The 22,471-nt window shown below is 46.5% G+C and overlaps 1 protein-coding gene across 1 annotated transcript in view; it reads left to right on the forward strand.

Annotated features, from left to right (window-relative positions):
* The window catches only part of ODF1 (outer dense fiber of sperm tails 1), a 38,211-nt gene that overhangs the window by 10,927 nt on the left and 4,813 nt on the right, over positions 1-22,471 (forward strand). The window contains exons 2-3 of the mRNA XM_032130648.1: positions 12,563-12,765; positions 12,953-13,407. Coding sequence (XP_031986539.1) covers positions 12,563-12,765; positions 12,953-13,262 — 513 coding nt within the window. The 3' untranslated portion in view covers positions 13,263-13,407. The remainder of the gene's footprint in view (positions 1-12,562; positions 12,766-12,952; positions 13,408-22,471) is intronic.

Raw genomic sequence — 22,471 nt, forward strand, 5'->3', positions numbered from 1 at the left:
TGCTTGTTCTTAAGAGCATTTTTGGCTCAAAAATTTAATGTCTTTCACATATTTGGAAAGAGTTGTCCAAAGCACATGATCAACATCTGTTGGTTTCAATATGCCAGAAGAGCTATGTAAGAGATGCAGAGATCACAGAATACATTGCTGCTGTGTATATTTGTTTTTATATTTGTATTTTCTATTTTAAATTTGGAGTTTTCATATTGCTCAACAATTTAAGCCATGGGCTGATGGTCTGGTTAGTAAAAAAAAAGCATGAAACCCACCTATATTGGTTCAGGTTTTGTTAGTTTTGGAGGAAAAGGATATAAGGATAAAAAGCTGAAATGGATATAAATCAGACACTGCCGCTGTACTGCCAATGCCTGGCCAGCTTAAAAGAACTAAACTGGTTTTAATGGGCAGAAACACTGTTTTATGATGGCAAACAACAGAATTGAGCACAAAGGCTATGGAAGGAAGTTGCTGGGAAACCTCTACAGTGCTCTGGCAAAGTTTTGAAGTGCAGGCACCTATAAGAGAGTTGTCACCACCTGCCAGCCTGGGCATTTCCTAAAAACAGGGGTGTAAAATTGTAGTACACATTGATTTCTATAAATGCAACACCAGGAAATGCCTTACAGCTCATTTTAAATCAGTGCAGCTTCAGGGGACTGTAAGCTGTTCCCAGAGCCATCCCTGAAGACTTAACACTAAGGTCCTGTCCACAGTAATGCTGAAGCCCTGACTTCTGTGTCCAGGCAAGGTCTGCCCAGACTGCACTCATCTTAATTAGGTTCTTAGCAAAGATCTTTGCTTCTGTGAGCTGTAACCTTGCTCATGCTGAGATTTCAATAAGGTAAACTGTAAGCTGGACTAGCCCTCTGCAGGCACAGCCACGGGGGTCTCTTCTCTTTTGCACTGAGCCACAGGGTGGTTTTGCCAGCAGTGATTTCCTGCAGGTGTGCTGCCACCTCAGGTGGGTTCTCTGCATGGGGATGCTTCAGAAAGTTGAGGTGCATCAATCAAGAATGTTACAACTGCCGGTCCACAATGTCAGCGTGCATATGTTAAAACCCCAATTTCTGTACCAAGTAGTTGTAATTATGATATCTTAATGATGATATCTTAATCCTTTTAACACTTGATTTCTTTTGTATGGCTACTTCATAGTTTAACCATTTAAGCCCATTTCTATGAGGAAACTGGTAGGTGAAAGATTGGGGAATCACCAGGGACCATGTTTTTCTTTCATCATGAAGTCATCTATCAGTGCAGCTCATGGCTGGGATTAAGACAAGCAATGTCTATCAGGGGTTGCTAGGATTGCTTGTCTACACGCTTCCTTGGTAACTTTTTGCAAAAATGGGCAATGTGAGGTACAGTGATGGAGGAATGGCTGCTGTGAGCACAACGAACAGAGCTGTGAAATTTCTAGTCTGTGAAATTCCCTTTGTGTGGGAACCCCCTGAAGGTGTGTCACCAGCAAACTCCTGCTTGCCATCACCCGTCCTTGTTACATCATTCATTCTGCACTCTCCCTCCCCACCTGGTAAAATGACCCATCATGCTAAAAGCCATTAGCCCTCAGAAGGTGGACAAGGGGATCTCCTGGTCCTTCAAAGATAAGCAATAAATTAAGAGAAATATGAAATACATGTTAAACCTGAGGATACTCCTTTAAAGAAAGATTCCTTTTATAAAGATGCGGTTCACTCCATAACAAAGAAGACACTCCAGAGGTGTGATGCTGGTATGCAATACTGATACATGAAGTATAGCTTTTACAGGATTTTCCATTCTGGTTTATCTAGTCTGTTGACACATGAAAAGATCCAGATCTTCAGTTTAACTTAAAAAACCCCAAACCTCTTAGGAAATCCTTTTTTACACAACATATAATTAATATATGGAATCAGCACTGGATATTCGTGACAGGTTTAGACTAGCTCTGCACTTAATGGTCTAGCAGCCTTTCTGAGCTGTGTCCATGTGAGTTGCTGTGGGAGGGAGGGCTCCAAAACAGTCTGTAAAGGCAGGAACTCAGCTGTTAATTTAAAGAAAAGCCTTTAGTTTCTGGAGCAAGGAAATATGCAAGAGCTATAGCAACATCTGGAGCTTTCTTAGTTCAAAGAAGTTTTTTCTGCACTTCAGAAAGGATTATGTGCATGCACAGAAAGCACTTCCAGTGGTGTTGCTGGAGTAAGATCACATCCAAGACACTCAGATTACACACTTTGTGACTGAGAAAGCAGCACCCACATCGCATGCTCTTACAGCGGTGATGTCCACACCTGAGCGAGTTCCCTTCACCTTCCTTATGGCAAGTGAGGAGAAACAGGGACCCAATGAACTCAGCTGTATAGTTGCTGATAGGAGTAGCCACGTCCTAGCAGCACCTCTCTCCTTTGTTGACTGCAGAGAAAATTCAGAGGGGATGGGTTTGCTGTAGGTTTGAAGAGGTTTAAAGAGAATGAAGCCCATCAAGGTGCCTGCTGACTGCAGCTGAGTATCCATCTGCTTTCCCTGCTCTGAAGGCAGAGCCACCCCAGATGGGATGCTGGGAGACTTGCAGGTTCCACATGGTGCTGGATGACTGAAGCAGGCGCCTCTTGCAGCTGTCCATCCTGCCCCTTTGGTAGGCACAGTTGCCCCAAAGCAAGGATGTGCTCCTCCCATGAATCATCTCCTCAGCCACACAACTCAATGTGTCACTACGTCCCTGTGCTTGCCACAGCCACGGGCCTAAGACTGATGCAGAGCAGACAGGACCTGGGCAGGTCTTGCTCAGATACAGGGCAGCTGAGTAGTGAGGAGAAACAGGAAAGGCAAGTTCAAATGCAGGTGTGACACAAAGGAAAAGGTGACGTAGTAACCCCAAGCCAGCAGGCACAGCCCCATGCAGCCCATGGTGTCCACTGGGCTCCTCACATCAGGATATACAATGGCACCGTATCTCCAGAAGGAAATGAGAAGGGGTCTTCCCCAAAGTATCCAGCACAGGCAGGACTGTTAGAGGCAAGATTCCAGAGCAAACCTAAGCCTTGCTCATCACCAGAACATCCTTGTGCACAGGCAATTGCCTCTTCCAAAGTGGCAGCCCTCACAGACCTGAGCCTGGGAGGTGCAAAGCGTCTGGGCCATCTCAGAGATCAATGCTTCTGAAATATGGTGTGATTGTTGCGGTTCATCAAAGCACAGGCTTAACTTTAAACTCCTCAGTCATACAGGTAGTTACTGTCTGACCCTGTCTCACACCCTAACAGTGTTGCCAAAGGAGGAAGGAAAGAACTGAAATTTTACACGGTGACATACAGAGTGATTCATAATTCTTCTAAAATGAAGATGGTGTGGACGTTTTTGTCAGGTCTTTGATCCCTTTCAAAAATAGAACCCTCTGGATGTGGTTAGAGAGGGCTCATGCTGTGATCTGGAGTTTTTGTAATCACTGCTGACTGGAACTACCTGTCAGTCTGATTTGTACATTTTTCCAGTCTGTTTTATAGTACAGTCAAATTGCTGTTCCCACATTGTAAGAGATACTTCACAAGTTTCTTGGGAGAGGACACCAAGCTCCAAGGCTAATTAATTTTTCCTCTCAAAAAATAATTTTTCCATTTTTTCTTCTTAAACTATTTTATTTTATAATTACTGACAGAGGCTTAAAATTGATTCAAACAAACCTTGGGTAATCTCCAGGTGTTCCCCAAACTGGAAACCAGCAATTGAAAAGAGAAAAAAATAGAATAAAAGAAAAATTAGTACATTGAGGAACTTCTTATTTCATAGTATTTAAGTGGTGAAACATCTCTTGTAGAGTGGCATGTCCAGGCAGATGTTCACATCCGTGTGAGTGGCCCTAAACCACTGCAGGAACAAGACAATAGAAGCCCTTCGATTTTAGCCACCAGCCTTATTTACCTCTGCTCCGAGGACACTGTAGATAAAACCTGTGAGACCCTAGGATAGACTTACGGAAGAAAGTAAGGCTGGCACACCTGTTTCACCATGCTGAGTGCCATGAGCTAGGACCTGTAAGCTCACAGCTAATTCTTCTGGGCCACTGCTGTTGCTGCACCTTTCCAGGGAGATCCACAGTGCAAACAAGAACTGCTCATCCTCCTTTAAACAGGGAAGAATGAAAAGGAGGGCAAAATTAGGATTGGTATTTTCTTGTCATCATTAGAGCTCATGCCTTGTTCCATCTGTGTGGAGAAAAGCTGTCACAGAAATGATGGGAGGCTGGTGGTGGGACCTGACTGCCAAAGGATGGCACTGCTAGTAGCCTGGAGTGTACAGCTGATGTTGATGAGCAGCATAAATTTAATTGGTAACTCATTTCTTATTAAAACTGACAATTTTTTTTTCTTCCTAGCAGAACAGACAGGAACGGAAATGTTTCACAAAATCACTGATTTACTGAAACTTTGCAGCATTATCAAGCACTTTTAATCCTTTTAGATTTTATATGAATCCCATAAAACGTCCAAACAGTAGGATGTAAACAAAGGACTTCAATAAGCTTAATTTTGATATTTCTATTATGTTCCAAATTTAGAATGAAAGGAAGTGTGAAATAATCAACTTTCCCAAGAAAATGTGACATCTCACACAGTTCTAACCATTCTTGCAAAAGTCTCAAGGAGTCCAGTGATCTCTACTGATGGACAAGTCTCCTCCTGCACTCAGTGATGCTACAAAACGTCCAACACACCTGCCACAAAGGGAATTCTTATTCACATCCTGTTGGATGCTCAGGGTCACCTTCCAGGGCAGCAGCACCAACTGCCAATACCATCTTTTGGGGAAGTACTTTCTGAAGTGCACTGGTAGAAATGTAGAGGTCTTCTCTTACTGCTCAAGTAGGCTGGACACATCTCTGACAAGTGGGTAAGCCTTACCTTCATCCTTTAGAAGAGAAAACAAAAGGCACATGCAAGCTATTTTCTGTTGAAGAGAACATGGATGTTGAAGAAATGAAAGAGTTCTTGTTAAAAGAGAGCTCTCTCATACTGCACTAGCACATTGATTTCTACTCCTGCAGCAAAGCTGAGTTTCATCTGTAGAGGACTCTCCTGGACAGAAGCAGATGTAAGACTATTAACTAACGACATAGAATGCACATTTTTGTAGCAAATAACATTTTGTTTACACTTGGGTGGACAAGGTACCTACAGTGGAAGAACAAGACCCAGCAGATACCTTACACCCTGAACTGCACAGGCACCAGTGGCTCTTGGCACTTGTTCTCACATGGGGGTTTTGTACCTGGGGCATTGTGCACAGCTGGCTAATACCACCTATCTTGTTCATCCACCTGAGAACTGGAAAGCACAAATAATGATCATTTTCAGCTACTCCACAATTTACATCTCTTCTGGGTGCTCAGTTAGCTGAGCTATTTGTACTAAATGGGAACAGTAGAATACAGTGATGTTGGCTGAAAACAAAAGCTGAAGCAAGGGGATTTTCAGAGCAGCTTTAGGGCCTGAAAACTGCTGCAGTCCTCCTGGTTTTGCTACAGAAAGGTGATGTGAAGTCCTGGAAATGACTCTGGTTGTGACAGAGACAAAAAACTTTCAATTTATCAGCAGGCTACTCTCTTCAAGCATTGCAGCAGCTTTCAGATACTACCTTTGGGAAGAGCGACTGGCTTGATGGAGGGAGTGAGGAGCTCTCCCATAGCATTACCCACTCCAAACATGCAGGATGGCAAGCAGCTGCTGCAAGCCCAGGCAGTCTGCACTGCCTCACCAGTGCAGGAGCAATGGCAGGGGTGGCTCAGCCAGGCCAGGCCCTCACGTGAATTAGCACCACTGACATTCCATGACAGGCACAACACGGGCTTTTGCTCTCCACAGCATGGTGCTACAGGATGTTTTGGGCAAGATCCTGTGTACACATGGGATAAAGCATCTTTAGCAACAATGCTGGTACCATGGTGCCCTGAAGTATGCTGGGGAAAGACCTGTCACTACTTTAATTACATTCAAACATGCTGAACTAGAGTGAATAATACTATGGGTAGGTCAGGAATTTATTAACTAGTTTGCTGTGAAAGGGAAAGGTACCATTCCTTTTCTTCCACCTGGCCTGTTTAGACCAGACCTTGTTAGGAAGAAGGACATTTATTCACTTAGGTGTAAGAAAATATGGTCCTGCCTCTCAGGTCGTCACCACTATGTGCCAGTGGGAGAGCAGGAGTGGGAGAGAGCCCAGGATAATGAAGGAACATTATTTGGCCGGAAGACATGTTAGAGCAGCGCTAGGAAAACAAGGAAAAGACAACTCTTAAAGCTGACGTAGTATCAGTGTGTCTGAGCAGCAGCTTGAGGAATCAGTGCAAAATATTTGATGAATTATTTAAATTTGCATTGAAGGAATTAAATTGCTCCATTATGAATTTCAAGTGGAGAAACAATTCCTTGAAGAAAGATATAAAAAGCAGTTATTGATGTAACATGAATATTTTTTCTATGAAGGTTAAAGAGTATTAAGTATGTTGGTGAAACCAAGAGAATATTAAAGGATGTCTCATTTACATAAACAGTGTGTTGGCAATCCATCCCCAGGAGTTAATTCCACAGGTTTATATGGGAAGTCAATGCCACTCCAAGGAGCAGGAGGCTGAGCTGCAGCCTGGCACCCTGGGTCTGCTCCAAGCCTTTCAGCGATACTTGGCTGGACACATAGGTGCACAGTTACATGGCTAATTACTTCCATTCCATATGGAAATTAGAAGAGGAGAAAATGATCATTATTATCCGTTTGAGCATGGTTACCTGGTGCAGTGTGTGGCTGCAGTGCTCTGTATGCAGTTGCACTCTCAGTTAAACAACACGTGTCTTTCTGTCTCAGGGTTAGTTCAGTCTCAGCTTAAAGTCCTATTCTCACACCCCACTTAAGAAGGCGACTGGGGCGTTAAGAGATTCTGGCTGATACCTGTAAATCAGTGCTTCAGACACTGTCAAAACCTGCTAGGTCTGAAAATACGTTGACCACACTCTGAGTTGATCTGTAGTTGCTGAACTTGATCTGTTCTTGCTCTAAAGAGACCATGAGAAACCTTGAAATAATGGTTAATTCAGGCATTGTGTTTGAAAGGGGAAAGAAGACAGCAGTGCTTCCAGCCCTGGGAGTTAGATTTTGGGATTCTGGAGGTTTAGGGTTGGTTTTTTGTTTGGTGGGGCTTTGGGGGGTGTTTTTGGGGGTTTTTTTTAGGGGCTTTTTTTTGAGTTTCAAATCATATGTAGTATCTTCAAGTCCATCTCTGTGGACTCCCCTGACAATTCAGTGGACTCTGTGGACTCAGTGGACTCTGAGCGAAGAGGTCCCTGGCTCCACACTGTGGACAAGGGGAGACAGTCACACCTGACAGTAAGCAATGAAGGACATCTTCCAGTTTCCATCTCTATTCTGCTTTTACATTTTAGGAGCTTCCCAGCTTCATGGGTATCAGGAAGACCTTGACAGCCAGGGATGCTTAAGGAGCCAAAGAACTATACTGTGTTTGACTTGTCTGTGTTGAGATGTTGTTTGAGGTCACTGTGGGAGTGGGTTCAAGACAACCTGTGAGACTGACAAGGGCTGGATCAGACATGGATGCTGTAGCACGTGCACTCCTTCATCCTCCTCATGCCAGGTCAGAGCTGGCTGTGCAGACTCCCCAGGACTGCAGCAGACATGAAACAGGAGGATTTCCTATTCCATGGTGTAGTGGTTTGGTCCAAAATACTCATTACTGTTTACCTTCTGTGAGATAAGAATTAGGAGAAACGCAAAGCAGGCACCAACTTTGAAAGAATATAAAGAAGTTTATTAACAGACCTAAAAGAAGGAAAAAAAATTATACCACACCTTCAGAACTCTTCTCCTCCCCCACCTTCCTCCCTTCTCCCACTGACAATATAAAAAGACAACCCTTAAGATGTCCAGTCTGTTTACCACTTCCATAATCTTGCTCAGTCCATTTAGAAGGAGAAGTCTCTTCTTGCTCGTGCTATGAAATGATTATCACAACGAGACAGCCGCCCACTTCCAAATAACTCTGTTCAGTCCATTTAGGAAGAGGAGTCTCTCTGCTCCCCATGTGAGTCCCTTCCCCCGACTTGCAGCTTTTCCCACAACTGCTTTCGAGGGTCCACTCTTGAAGGTTTTTGGGGTGCAATTTTAAGGTTGAGCCGTTCAGAAACAAAAGTTCTCTTCACCCATCTCTGGGAGCATTTCATCTCTAAGAAGAGAGGCCCTTCTCCTTCCCTGGGAGCAAAGGGTCTTCCTCATCTTCATCGTTAGGACTATCTCTGGGAGCATCTCTAGGAACTGAGGTTTTCTCCTTTTCCATTTGGAGCAAAAGTCCTCATCTGGTCCATCTCTCCCTGTCCAAACTTCTCATGAAATTACAGCTGCGTCAGCATCTGCCTATCTCAGCGCAGGTGCTTTTGCTTACGAGTTGAACACTCCACCCCCCATATCTTCATGAAATTACAACGGGATACTCTGATATATCATAGCTTCACAACAGAATTTCAGCTTTAAGCATCTCCTCTTTCTCTCCCCTCAGGTTTTCAGCTCTTCAGAGCAATAAAAGGGTTAATCTCATCTCGGCCTTACAGCTGGAATGTGGCTTATCGAACTGGAGAGTGGGGAGAGCCGAGCCGCTCCCGCTGCCCACAGCAAGGCAGTGGGGAGGGGGGGGTGTCCCACGGATGAAACAGGTCCATCGGCTCCAGGACGGCCGTGGCCCGGCCCGGCCTGGCACGGGGCCCGCAGCCACCTGTGCCAGCACCGGAAATGAGAGAGAGCTGTGGGGGGTTTGTCTATTCTTAAGTGTGTATCACAGAGACGGTCACAATTTTAAGCGGCTTAAAGAATTGTCCATATTCAAACTGGCCATCTGATAGGTTCTATCAGGTCATACAAAAAGCTGTAGGAAGAACATCACTTCTGAGCCTGTGCTTACTAACCTATGACCTATAACCTATGACTAACCTAAGTAAAGACAATTTCAAAACAGAACTTGCAAGTTAGGCTTAGTAGTGGACTCACTTCAAACATGTTTCATTGCCTGGTCTTAGCAGAAGTCAAAATTCACCTTGGCTTCACTGAGCAGAGACCTGCTTAAGCTGAAGCCTTCATCATACCACAGCGGTGTTAGCCTGCTGATTCTCCATGTCCCAGTAACATGCAGCATCCACGTCTCAGCATGCCACCAGCAGCTCCACATTGCATTTACAGCACCAGCTGACTTGCAGTGAAGGAGAAACACTAAGAGATCCTCTGTACCAGAGGGAGTACTGGAACTACCCCATCAGCAGGTACAGTAACACACTGTGTGACAGAAGTCCCTCCTTCCCCTAGGGAAACAGAGCTGAGTTGGTTCTTGAAATGACAGACCACACCTTCAAGGTGGAGTCAATCTGTACTCAAAACAATTCTTATCCACCCATCTACATTCTAAGAAGTGTTTGGTGCCCCTTTCAAGTGGGGCCAGCTAGGCAGACCTACAGAAATGTGAGTGCCACTTCCCTGTGTCTCAGAATCACCAGCTCTACAGTGGTGACACTGGCCAAGTCACATGCACGAGGCTGGTTATTCCTCCAGTGTGGGCCCGTAATTACCCATCCATGCCCTGAAGGGCAGGCAAGCTCTTCCGCAGCTCACAGGAAATAATTACGGAGCAGCTCACCTTCCTGCAGCACAAAACTCTTCCTGATACATCCCAGAGGCGCCAGCACCATTACTCATAGTGGGTGACGTTTCCCAGCCTGATTCTCATGTCCTACCACAGCCATCCATCCCACTCCCATCTGGGGCTGGTGCAGCCCAGGACAGCACGGTGATGCAGGGGAGTTGGGGAGGAAGTGGAGGACATGGCTCTGGCTGTGGGAAGCAGCCTATCAAGAAATGCTTGTTTAACACACGGTAGACCAGCCTGCCTCAGGAGTGAGCTGTTTCTGTAAATCACATAGCTTCTCGTGAGTCAGGAGCCCAACCCTTTATTACAGAGTTGCATATTTTCAGAAATCGCTGTAATTAAGGGATTTTTATTGTTAACATTTGTTGGTTTTCATGTACCAGCCTGAGGTGGGATCTGACTCCTTAGAACTATTAAGTGCATGGGTTTCTGTGTGGTACCAGCACCCAAAGGGAGTGAAAGCGTGGAAAGGGATACCAAGCAACCCATCCTCGTTTGCCAAGAGAGACAGATCAGTCCTTCTCTGAATGCTTTTGAGGTCCCCTTTCCTAAAAATGACATCCACAGACTGTGGGGGCACTACTGGAAATGATCATGTATGGCTGAGAATGCTGAAATTTGTAATACTCAGCTGCTGTAATCTGCAAACAGTGCTAAGTGGTAGAAAGAGGCAGCAACCACCTTCCAAAGCTGTTTCCACGTACATGCAATCAAGAGAGTCACTTGTCAGCCACAGCAGGTGCCCACTTCTGCTCAGCCCCTAGGAAGTCACACTGAGGATGATCGCCATGCAGATCTTTATAGAAATTTCATAAAATATAAGAAGAAAAATAATTGAGTTGTCTAGTCTGGCTACCCATCCACCTCTTATAAGTGCAAAGTGAACAATTTGCAGCAGAAGACCAAAAGTTTAAAGTGTGTGGGGGTAACTAAAAACAGCAACAGAAGCATGAAAAAAGCTCTTTACCAGCATATAATTATTGCTTAGCTGCTGTAGTAATGGGAAACAAGGCTACAAATTACTTTCAGAGCTCTATATTTCCATTGTTTTAATAACTACAGCCCATTTTTCGGAGCATTACAAAAACATCCTGCCTGCAGATAGACTTTTATGCTTTTTAAACGCTGATTGTAAACCTAAGTGCAGATATGTGGTTGGTGTGAGAGGGCCCCTGGGGATGAGCAGCTCCACACAGGGGTGTTTTGGGAAGTCTCTGTAAACCGGTGTTGCCACCACTGGATTAATTAATTCCATAGTGGGCACTTGCTGACACGGTGTTTCATCCTACTGCAGGATTTCCTGGGAGGTTTTGGGACACAGTAAGACAAGGCAAAGCACACACTGTTCCCAAGGCGTGGCAATGCACAGCAAGAGCACTGCTGGATACTGTGCTTCTGCCTGTGATGATGGAATGGGAAAGGGGGCAGCGGAGGAGAGCAGAGCTTGGCAAGTACCTGCTTGGTTGATTTGTGTCCACGCAAACCTATTCATCCTACGTACGGTATGTGGTGATGCCCTCCAAGGTTATTTTGCATGCAGGTCCCTCTGCTCAGTATTCTGCTCACAGACCATGCTGATGCTCTCCTGTTTTGGGGACAATCGCCCTGGATGACCATGTGTGCGGGGAAAAGTTCACATCCCTTTCTATAAAGATGCATCCCAAAGGAGGCAGTAACCTACGGGCCCCCCTGCCTGTAGACTCTCCTCACACTCCTGTGGGACACATGAAAAATCCTCAACCCCCAGTTTCATGTGCCAGGATGGTTTAGTGTCAAATTATTTTGAGCTGTTGCTTTCCCTGCAGAAATTCTGTTTTGATACGCACCCTTACGTTCAGCATCTTTGCTTTGTAGTGGATCCTGCAGTCCCTACTTGTGTACCAGAGGGAAGATTATGCTCAATGCTCAGTTCAGGTGATCTGCTCCAGACCTCATCTCTCCAGACTGGACTTGGCAAACAAAACCCTCTAAGGGAAATAAAGGGTTCAGATTCACCAGGCAAGAGAGACCTCCTGAAGGACTCTTTCGTGTAGAGCTGAAGAGAATAGAGAGTGTCAGAGTTTTAAAGACAAAGTAGTGCCATCAGAGAGGTGTACAGACTCCGTACAGGAAGGACCCTTTCTCTTGTTGCCAGCCTTTGAATTCAGCTTTTAAATAAAAGATTGGTCTTCAGACCAAAAAAGTGATGCCTTTTATGAGTAATAAAGCAAAAAGCAATTTATTTTTTTTAATGGATGAAACTACCATTCAATACAAAATAAGCTGGCTCTTTTGATTTATTGATAGGCCAAATTCATATTTCGCCTTGGGAAAACAACACATCATCTGGCTTGCCACTGGGTACATGCCTGAGAGACAAGGGTGTTGGTGTTGCTGAGGCTGGGATTATCTCTTGTGTCACAGGCCACTCTGAGGGAATATGTTTCATGTCTTGGGCTCCAGCACTCGTCAGAGATGATGGGATGGAAGCTGGTGGTCAGTATCATTGTGGGGAGTTGTAGGCAGATATGCTGAAGCAATATTGCGTATGAAACTGCATGCAAGTCAAGCTCCCCATGGCCCATGGCTCTTCTGCCTGGCCACTGTGCACATATCCCTGCCATGTCCAGCCCCCAGCATGTCCTTCTGCAATGGGCTCCCCTGGTCCATGGCTGGGAACTGCAGCAGGGGCTGCGGTTGTGCATGGACCCGGCTGTGGTTCCCATGGTGACCGCAGAACTCTGGTGTCCTGGACCCGTGATGTCATAAGGTGCCTGCTAGAAGGCTGCAGGAACACCTGCAGCTCTGCTCCACACTCACCACCAGATGAAACTCTCAGGGCATTGGAGTTTACTCCTGCCCTGACACACTTGCAGCGTGAAAATGTCAGCGCACTGTCACTTTCAGGAAGACACCATGCAGAACCTGAGGCAGATGCAGCGGCAGATGAGGCTGCTGGACATGCGCCTGCATCTGCTCCGTGAGAAGCTGTGTTCATGCCGCCTGCACAGGCTGGCCCATCACCGCTGCTGCCTGCACCTGCCCGACTGCCGCTGCTTGGGGAGAAGGGCCCTCGCTGCAAGGCTGGATATGGAGCGACGAATGGACAGGTAAGAGAGAGCTGGCTGCTTTCTACAGGCATCAGCAACCTTTAGGGTAGGATAAAGGGAGGTTTGACATTGCTATCGGGAGCAAAGGTTGAAACAGAGAAGCAGGATGGGAGCAAAATAGCCATTTTGGAGAAATAAATTGAAAGGGATACAGAAGGTAAAGATTGTTCTCATGTTTTAATTCCAGACTGAGAAGAATTAGCATGATGTTGAACTCATGCCGTAGTCAAAGCCATTTGGCTTTGGTCGATGTGAAGGGTTTCGACCCCAGCGACGTCTCTGTGATTGTGAGAGACGGGAGGGTGACTGTGTCAGCAGAGCACAAGGAGGAGCACAACACCGCACTGGGAAAGACATGTAACTACAGAAAATTCATGAAGGAATTCAGCCTGCCGCCCGGGGTGGACGAGGACGAGGTGACCTACTCTGTGGAATCCAACAGCCTCATGAAGATTGAAGCGGCACCCAAGTGCTGCCCTCATCTCTGCGACTTCTGAGCTGCAGCAGGGTGCTGAAGCCAGGCACAGTCATTCCTCTGCCTCATGCCTTCTCCCCATCACATTTAGGTCTGTCCCAGTAACTGTGTGTCAGCAGCCTCTCTTACCTCTTCCACAAAAGAAGACAGCACTCTGACCAGATTGTGTGAGCCTCATTTTGAAGGGGTTTGGTGGGCAAAAAGGGATGTGCCATCAGGAAGACACAAAGATGGTTTTGGGCATACATGGCTGTGGTCACTTGCTGGGTACTGAAGGCAGGGCTAGAGGTGGTGGATTCAGGGCATACAATCTCATGGATTTTAATGGCTGAGAGGCACCACTTATGATCAGTCACATTTCTGTAAGGGCACTTCTCTCAATCCAACCTCTCCCATTTGAGCTCTAGGGTATTTCTAGGAAGAAAATCTTGATGATAAACACCTTGAGAGAAGGTGCCTTCTCTCAAAAAAATCAGGCTGTACTCTTTGTTCCCTTGGTTTGGTTCTTGCAGAGACTGCCTGGCTGGGAAAAGCTGTGGATGAAGGACAGAGAGCTTTTATTCAGAAGGTTTGGGATTAGGGTAGGACACTTGCCAGCTGAGATGGGGATCACAGCATTTCCTGCTGAATCAATGGCCCCAAAATAATAAAGCATTTTTCATGTTGGGAGAGGGGGAGAATTGTCAGTATAATTTCTTGAAGGCAATTTTAACTTTGCTGCCCTGGCCTCAGCACTTGGGTATGCACTCCTATGGGAAGTAGCATTACCTCCCACTGCAAAAAGGCGTGACACAACAACATACCTGGTGCCTGCATTTACCAGCCACCCGGGCCAGCATCTTCCCAGGGAGCACCACCTGGTTCAGGCTTCATAAGCCCCTGGGGCTGGAGGGAAGAAGGTTGCCACCTCTTCATGTGATGCACTCCCCTGCAGCAGACTTTCCTAACAGGGAAACAGGGAACTCAATATTTTAGGTTGTGCTGGCACAGAATCTGATGTTCCCTAAGCTGCCAGGGGAGAGGGTGAGCAGCCTGTGGGCCGGTGCTGCGCAGGCATGCTGCACACTTGAAACCCTTCAGAGTGTAGTGTTGTCCCTGCCATTAGCCTGGCTGAGAAATGCGATTGGTTGCTGTCACACATGGGGACCCTGGCCCCTAAAGGACCCTTGCACCACTGGGTCAATATGCCCCAGTGCAGCCAAGGGGTCCCTGGTGCCAAGAGCTCCCACTCTCCGCTGCAGCAGGGAATATCACCCTGGAAACACTCACGCCTAAAGAAAACAAAGCCAGTCCTTTATGTACAGCCTGCAAACAGACAACCTCACTTTCACAGTCTGCTTTCATCTTACAGAGGCGGTGAATCAGAGGGGACAGATTACAGAATAGTGAGTCCATGGCTGGGACCACCACAGCTGGGGGAGGCCCTCAGCTCCGTCACCACCTGCTCCTCTCCTCTGGGTGGGAGCTCCTTCAGTCAAACATGTCACAAGCAGATCACTTGACGATCAGTTTAGCTTGGCTATAACCAGCTTGGTAATTTAACTGCGATGCAAGACATTAACTGCTTCTGGGATATTTTCAGCATCCAGCTACCACTTAAAATAACACCTGTTAATAAATTACACATAAATTTATAACTTTATGGGCTTAGTGTGTAGCTGGGTCAGTATAGAACCATACAACCATGGAATAGTTTTGGTTTTAAGGGACTTTTTGAAGGTCATCTTGTCTAATGCCCCTACCATGATCAGGAACATCTTCCACAAGACCAGGCCTCTCAAATGCCCATCCAACCTGGCCTCTGGGCAATCTTACAGTGTCTCACCACCCTCATCATAAAAAAATATTCCTTATGTCACATTTAAATCTAACCTTTTTCAGTTTAAAACTGCTTCTCCACTCACTACAAGCCTTGGTATAAAATGTCTCTCCATCTTTCTTGTAGGTGTTCTTAATATATTGAAGACCTGTGCCCATGCACAGGTAGTCTGATTCTGCTCATGTTGCCAAGGATGTTTAGACCTAAGCCACATCCCACCTGGGAGGCTACAAGGGAGCCTCCTGTGAAAGCAGGCAGCAGGGATGGGGACTGAGGGTGGACTGGGAAAGACCATCTCCCTACAAAGCAACCCACCAAGTAATAAAACCAAAACCCCTCTGGGATACAGTTTTTGTAAGGATTTCTACAGAAGCTGTCTAAGCATGCAGAAGGGAAACATATTTCAACACCTCCCCTCTACCCGTGACTTGCAGAATATATCGAGTCCCACAGCAATCACAGGGCTGGCTCTGACTGCTCTTATCCTTATTGCTCATCCTTTAACACACGCTCTTCACACTCTGTTCCTAAATTAGGCTCCTTACGCTCCTAAAACCAAATTGCACTCTTGAGCACTTATTGACAGATACGCCTTTCTGAGGAAAATTCTGAATTCATACTATAACCTGTGAGAGCATCTTTGAGACCTTTTCTTTAATAGAAGCAAATCACTGAAATAGTCACTTAGTTTTGTTAATACCTACATGCTGTTAACAATTTGGGACTTAGCCCAAAATCTGTACCAAACAAATACTGAGCGTTTTCAAGGAGAAAATACCTTTGGAAAACCACTATTAACCCAGCAAGCCATAACATCATCATCTCCCATAAAACAAATTCATTTACCACTAGGTGGCAGATACTATTTTTTTAAGTTTATCACCGTGCAACTCTTTTATTCAGAGCAAACACACTGAAGGTGGTGTCACAAAGCAATAAGGTTGGCACATACCAGAGCTGGAGCTTTCTTTGTTACGCTAATAGCAAATGAAGAGATGGGCAAGAGACAGAGCTGTGTTTTGTGATCCTGGGTGTGCAAGAGCCCTCAGGACAGACCAGCATCACATTAGGTTGCTACACTGGATTATATTGACCTTTGATCCTGCAGCTCTCCCCCATGGAGTACAGCTCCTGGATAAGGCCACTTTCATTTGCTTCAACAGCCTGGCTCTGCCACAGTTATCAGCCCAACAGGAGCTTCCAGTTGTTCATGTATTCTTCAGCATATTGTGGCAACAAATTGTTTTTGGGGCCAATCTTGACCATCCTCATGTAGCAGATACCCTTTCTGAATTCCCTTGCATGAGGAAGATACTAGAGAGGGTGAACTGGCTCTGTAGTTCTAAATGTTAGTGCATTCTTGAACTGTAGTCTTATGGGGGCATTTATAAATAGCCAAAGAATTTGTAATGAGAGGTCATCTGAGGATGCTAAATCCAGACCTCTCCTCAGTCATCAATTTCTAGGGGTTTTCCTATAGCCAGGCAATGCTCTGCTGTGCTCTACACAGGCTTAGGCTGTGTAGAACTGTTGTTTCTCTCCCCGCTGTTGAAAACCAGGGGAGAGCAGTGCCTTCATGAGAAGGTACAAAGCGATCCCTGCTTTCCTTTCACAATTCCTTGCTGCTCCTGAGGGCACAGCACTGCTCAGGCAGGGGGCTGCTGCTCCCAGTGGGCAGTGCCTGCTTGGCAGGGCTGTTCCTGCGAAGGACTAAGTTAATGCCTGTCGCAGGGGCCAGCTCCACTCTTCACACCTCCCATCCTCGTCCTTGGAGCAGCATCATGGCGAGGCTTTCGGCATCACCCCAGCCATGTGGGGCTGGTGCAGCTGCCCTCCACTGCACCTCCACATGAGGTGAGAACTTCATCCATACATTGTGTCTGTGCTTAAAGTTAAATTTAACCATTGTCCCTGCTAAGTTGTTTGGCACCTTCGTCTCTTAGATAAACTTTTCAAGCCTGTTTTCCATCATCTCCCCTGGAGAAAGCCCTAAGAGTTTAGAAGAGAGAGCAGGACCCACGTCTTCAACTCTGCCTTTGTAGCAAAGGCTCCATAGGTTTGTTGTCATTCTGGACTCTGCACTTGTCACCTCATTAATAATCCTGCACTGAATTTAGGTTAGGAGTAAGCTGATCCTTCCAGCACACTCAGCGTGACTGTCATGAAGCTGCCACCTCCATGAGCATGGGGTGCTGGCCCTTGCTTCTCCTTTTTTGCCCTGCAGCTCCTTTCCCTGGTCTCTGGGATAAAAAGTAATTTTTCCATCTCTGTCTGTCTTCTAATTCCCTCTGCCATCCCATTTGTGCCCCTCCAATTGCTGTAGGTCAGGCCTTTCTTTTGACAAGTGATGTATGAGGGTTTGCTTCTTATCTTGAAACCCCACTCTATGTGAAAAAAACTTTTCTGTCCTGGAGGTTATCTTTTCAATTGCCCTGTTATGTGGTGTGAAATCATCCCCATGCAATTGTCTTTTTCAATTTAAGCATTAATTACAAATAATAGCAGGTCTCAACGCTCTTTGGTTGCTTGTGCTGGTCCCTATCTTGGGGTATTGCACAGAGCCTTTAAAGGCCTGCAAATTATAATAATGCTACAATTAAAAAATCTGAAAACTAAAAATCATCACCTGCCACACCTCACTAGAACAGATTTTAACTTGCCAGAAAGATAAAATGCAGCCTCTTTTTGTTTGTTTGGGATTTTTTGCCATAGCTTTGTGCATCTCCATGTGTGTGCAGAAAAGCCTGCAAAATGGAGAGCTGCCAGGGCTCTGCCTCATGGTCACGTAAGTGCTTATGGCACTTCACTGCATCTCAGAAGAGAAAACAAAATCCTCTCTCTGCTGAGATCTGGGCCCCAAAGTTCTGGAGAGTCCTGGGTCTCAATGGAGACAAGCAGGGCCTGCAACAGCCACAGCATATGACCCTGTCCTCTCACATCCTCCCCTGCCCCGGGGCTGCCATCTGGGGGGTCACCGGCCACCATGTGCCTGTGTTCGTGGGATGTAGGGTTGTGCTCCTGCAAGCACAGAACCAGGAACACCACCCAGAGCATCTGGCTATGGCCCAGTAAGCATTTCAAGGAGAATGTGAGCCAAAAGTCATGTCAGTGGGAAGGCAGAGGGGCCAGGAGAGTTTGTCAGTGTGCTCACAGCCCAGGGACAAGCAGCCTCACACCAGCCACAGGCAAGGCACTGGACCCAGCGGGACCCAGTGCTTCAGGCAGCCACCAGGACAGACTACTCCAGAGCCCAGCAGGGAGGGAAGGCTCTGTGCTCCAGCAGAACAGAAGTGGGATGGGGAAGAGGAGAGGCTGGGGCCAAGCAAGGTGCACTGAAGACACTCAAACCTGAGCACACTCCATCAGAGCAACTCCAAGGTGCTTTAGAGCCCATTGCCTCCGGCTCAGGCTAGCTGCAACAGCAATGCTAAGCTGTGGCTACCATTGCTCTGTGTCTCGGCTTTTCCCTTTCTTCTGGTAACCTGCTAGAAATGTTTAAATATGAGCAGAATCTGCAGGATGCAGAAGAGATGACTGGGGTTGGAGATGTGAAGCTGAGAACAAGTTGGGCGTAAAGACCTCATGCAGATAAATAATTAAAATCAGTGAACATCTTTTGGTAGAGAGGCAGCAGAAGAAAAGGGCTGAAACTAGCACACTGTAGCAGGCAGTAACAGCTGAATGTAGCAGCTAAAAGTCATGCAGCCTTGCTGAGGTTTTACTGACTGCAAATTCATAAAGGCTCCAGGACATTGAAAAGAGATGAATAAATTAAAATTCCAGCACTTGAGGCCCACTCATGCCATGTCTTGAGCACTTTCTATTCCCACTAAATTCCCTGGACAACAACAGCACACAGCAGAACGCCACCATTACTGTGAACACTTACACAGCCCTTGGAGAAACACAGAGATATTTACATGCCCAGGAGTGAGTGTCACCACACAGAGCTAAGAGGAAAACTCCATCATCTTGGGGAAAGTGTCAAAATCCCATCTTCTCTGACCAGGTTCCCACCCGTTCTTGGCTGCTTGGTGTGCCTGGAAAGCCAGGCACTTAGCTTGAAATCCAGGGCTGGCTCCCAGAGAGACTTATGGATAGTAGTGCACCAGTGTAATGTAATCCTCGCCCCAATATTTAAAAATAGCCCAAGGGACTGACCTACATAAACTCCAAGCCATCCAGTCTGGACTAGGTGCCCAGTCAGCACGATGACATTTCAAATGTGGTGCAACTGACTCCATGACAATATGGTAGGTTTCATCTAGGAGAGGTATGCAAAGTGTGCACAGGGAATGACACTTCATATTGGATCAAAGCACCAAAACAACCTGGAGGAAGCACTCACTGTTTACTCTCCAGAGCAGCTACTAGAGAAGCAGGAGCAATGCTTGTGCTGTAGTACTATTCAGCCATTTATATGTGCTTGCTTCTTCTGGAAAACAGAGGAAAAGCAAGCTCTGACATGGCAGAGGATTGCTGCACACATGGAGGGAGAAGCAGTAAATAGGTCAGTAAACACTGGCCAGACTGTGGCCCTGGGGGCTGGGCATCCTGCTGGCTCCCAGCACTGCTTTGCACCGGCTGCTGGAGTCCCTGGAGGCAGGGGTCCTGCTGCCTACAGCTTGAGCCCCATCTTCATGGGAGCTGCTGGAAACTGGCTCTTGTCCTCCTGGCTCCCGGGCAGGCACAGTGCAGGTGCAAGCTTTTCACTCTCAGCACTGAGCTCCTTCAGCATTGGCCCACCAAGGACATTAGGGACAAGAACAAGTTTCCTGCTCCTGGGTACCCACTTTGTGTGGCCGCAGGGTTGAATACCACACCAGGACCCCTTTCTTCTCTGAGGGTGCCTGCAGCGTGCTGTGGAAGTGGGATAAACCACCTCAATCCCACCACGTGCACCCAGAGCCCCTGCAGAGAGGATCTAGCGAGGTCAAATGTGCTGGCTATGTTTGGGGGGAATTTCCCAAAGCGCAGGCAAACTGTTAAAGGGGTGCTCCATCACCCTGACAGCAAATGGAGAGGACTGAACCAGAAGCCAATGCAGGTCTTGATGCCAGCCTGTGCTTCTGGGAACTGCAGCTTATGGGGCACCCTGTTTGGGATGCAGCCAGATGTTTTGCTACACTTGTTTTATTTTGCATAAACCCTTGAGCTGTATGAGAGAAAATACACATGCACAGCTCACCAGGGCTGCACGCCCACTGCTGAGCCCTGTGCCCTCAGGTGCCATGTGCTGCCAGGGAGCAGGAAAGCCAGTGCAACAGAGCTTGGCTTCAGCCAGAAGATGGTAAGATTTAGATGCAAGGTAAAATCTGGTCTAAAAAGACAATTTGAAAATGAAGTCATGGAGGACTGTGCAGCTGGGGAGCAGAGGGATGCCTTGCCTCTCGGTGTCAGCAGCAGCAGGCAGCTCTGCAGGCAGCACAACCAAAACTTGCCCTCTAACAGCCTATGTGACAGGAATTTATCAGTCATGGCCTCTCCCCTGGATGCTGGTGGCCCCGAAGAAAAAGTTGCACCTTGTTTGCGGCCAGATCGTTGTGGCCCCTGCTCTGTGCCAAGAGCACCCTGGGCCTCAGCTGTGCCATGTCCACAGCCGCTGGAGGCAGGAGTCACCCAGGATGAGGAGTAGTGACACCCGTGGACAGTGCTAGGACCTTTCTGGTTTTCTGCCCATCTCTTTGAGAATGTTTTACTGACAGAACCAGGATAAGGTTGGCCAATGGTGTTAGAAAAAAAATTCAGATAAGAATTCCCATAGAAAAGCTAAGCACAGGCTTGAGGATGTTGGAGTCATTGTGTTGGGAGATGCTGCACCCTTAGACTGCCTGAGAACCATGTTCAGTACCTAATTGTTTTGGCAGAAAGCTAGTATGTCTGAGATTCAGCACAGTGGTACAGAGAGTGCTCAAGTCTGTATTTCATCTGAGTTAAAAAAAAACATGGACAAAATATTAAAGGAGCAAAGAGTAGAGGTTCCAAACAACACCAGAAGGAATCAGAGTGAGGGACAAATTTAAAGTAACAGCATTAAACTGTGTGCTAGGAGGAAAGCTGACTTTGGAGCAGTGCAAACAGGAAAAGAGTGGGCATGGCTACACAAATAGCCTGCCCCCAAAACAGGGAGAGGCACAGGCTTTGGAATACGCCTGACATGCCAAAAGCTTTGGTGGCATTTCCCCCTGCTGATGGTGTGTCATCAAAGTACTGGATTCCCCTCAACAAAAACTGGGATAAAGCCCAAGATTTAGCTCGACTCAAGGATAATCAGCAGAGCTGTAATGGTCTGAAGCACAGTGTGCTGAACAGATGGCCTGATGCTGCCTGCTAGTCTGAAAGGCTCATTAGCTTCGACAGAGCATGCTGGGGAAGTCTCACCACAGGGTGTAGGAAGGAGCTCCCATACCTCCCCTACCAATGACAGCAGTAGCTCAAATCCCAGCACATTTTGTATTCTGTAAGGGAAATTTTGTCTTTCAAATCAGAAATAAGTGAAATTACCATGATTAGCATGAGAGAGCAGAAGTTAACAGGCTACAAGGAACTTCAGAGTTACACACTAGGCAGTACAGGATTTGAAAAATATGAAACTTAAAAACTAAGGCATCAGTTAAACACTGACATTCTTACATAACAGGTGTCTCCATACAAGAAAGCTTAATTGGTTCTTTATTTGTAAATCACCTCAATACATCTTGTAGTGCCCCAATAAAGCCTCTGGCTTCTCCAGGACTTGAAATTTGGTCCTTAAGCTCTTTTCTTCCAGCAGTGTTGGGACAGTCCTGGGCCATCCATGTTTTGGAGAGATGTAAATCTGAGGCTGGGATCTGTGCAAGAGTGTCTCCTGATAGTACCCCAGAGACCTGACTTCGTCTATCCCATCGTAGGGGCTGGCTTGGAAGAGAAACATTCTGCAGCACCTCCCCTTCTCATCTACTTTGCTTCACCTCAGGGAGACCCAGACCTTCCACTTAAATTCAGGTGCCTTTCTAGACCTCAGCTTGTTCTTTCTGACCTCTTAACAGCTTTCTACCCATCGGCCTCTTTGAATTCCAATTAGAAATGAAGTTCAGTTTGCTTCCAATGATTCATGTGGGAAGGCCCATGAGATCTGGCAGAAAGAGCAGGTCATCACTTATGTTTATTATGCCAGAGCAGGGTATCACAAATCACAAGGAAGGAGATGAGCTGACCTCTAATAATCTAACATTTTTAGAATATTCCTTTGGTTTTTACAGAAGGAAAGGTAACTGAATGTGTTTGAAAAGCCAGAGGCTCTCTCCCTTGCTTAGCATTAGCATCAATCTCTCTGACATTATTTGTGCTAGTTTTCTCCTGGGTATACAGGTTTAACTGGATTTCAAACATTATCAAGAAGACTCAAAAGGTAAAGGCCAGATATTTTTTTG

The sequence above is a fragment of the Corvus moneduloides genome, chromosome 1 (assembly GCF_009650955.1).
Source record: "Corvus moneduloides isolate bCorMon1 chromosome 1, bCorMon1.pri, whole genome shotgun sequence".
Taxonomy (NCBI): domain Eukaryota; kingdom Metazoa; phylum Chordata; class Aves; order Passeriformes; family Corvidae; genus Corvus; species Corvus moneduloides.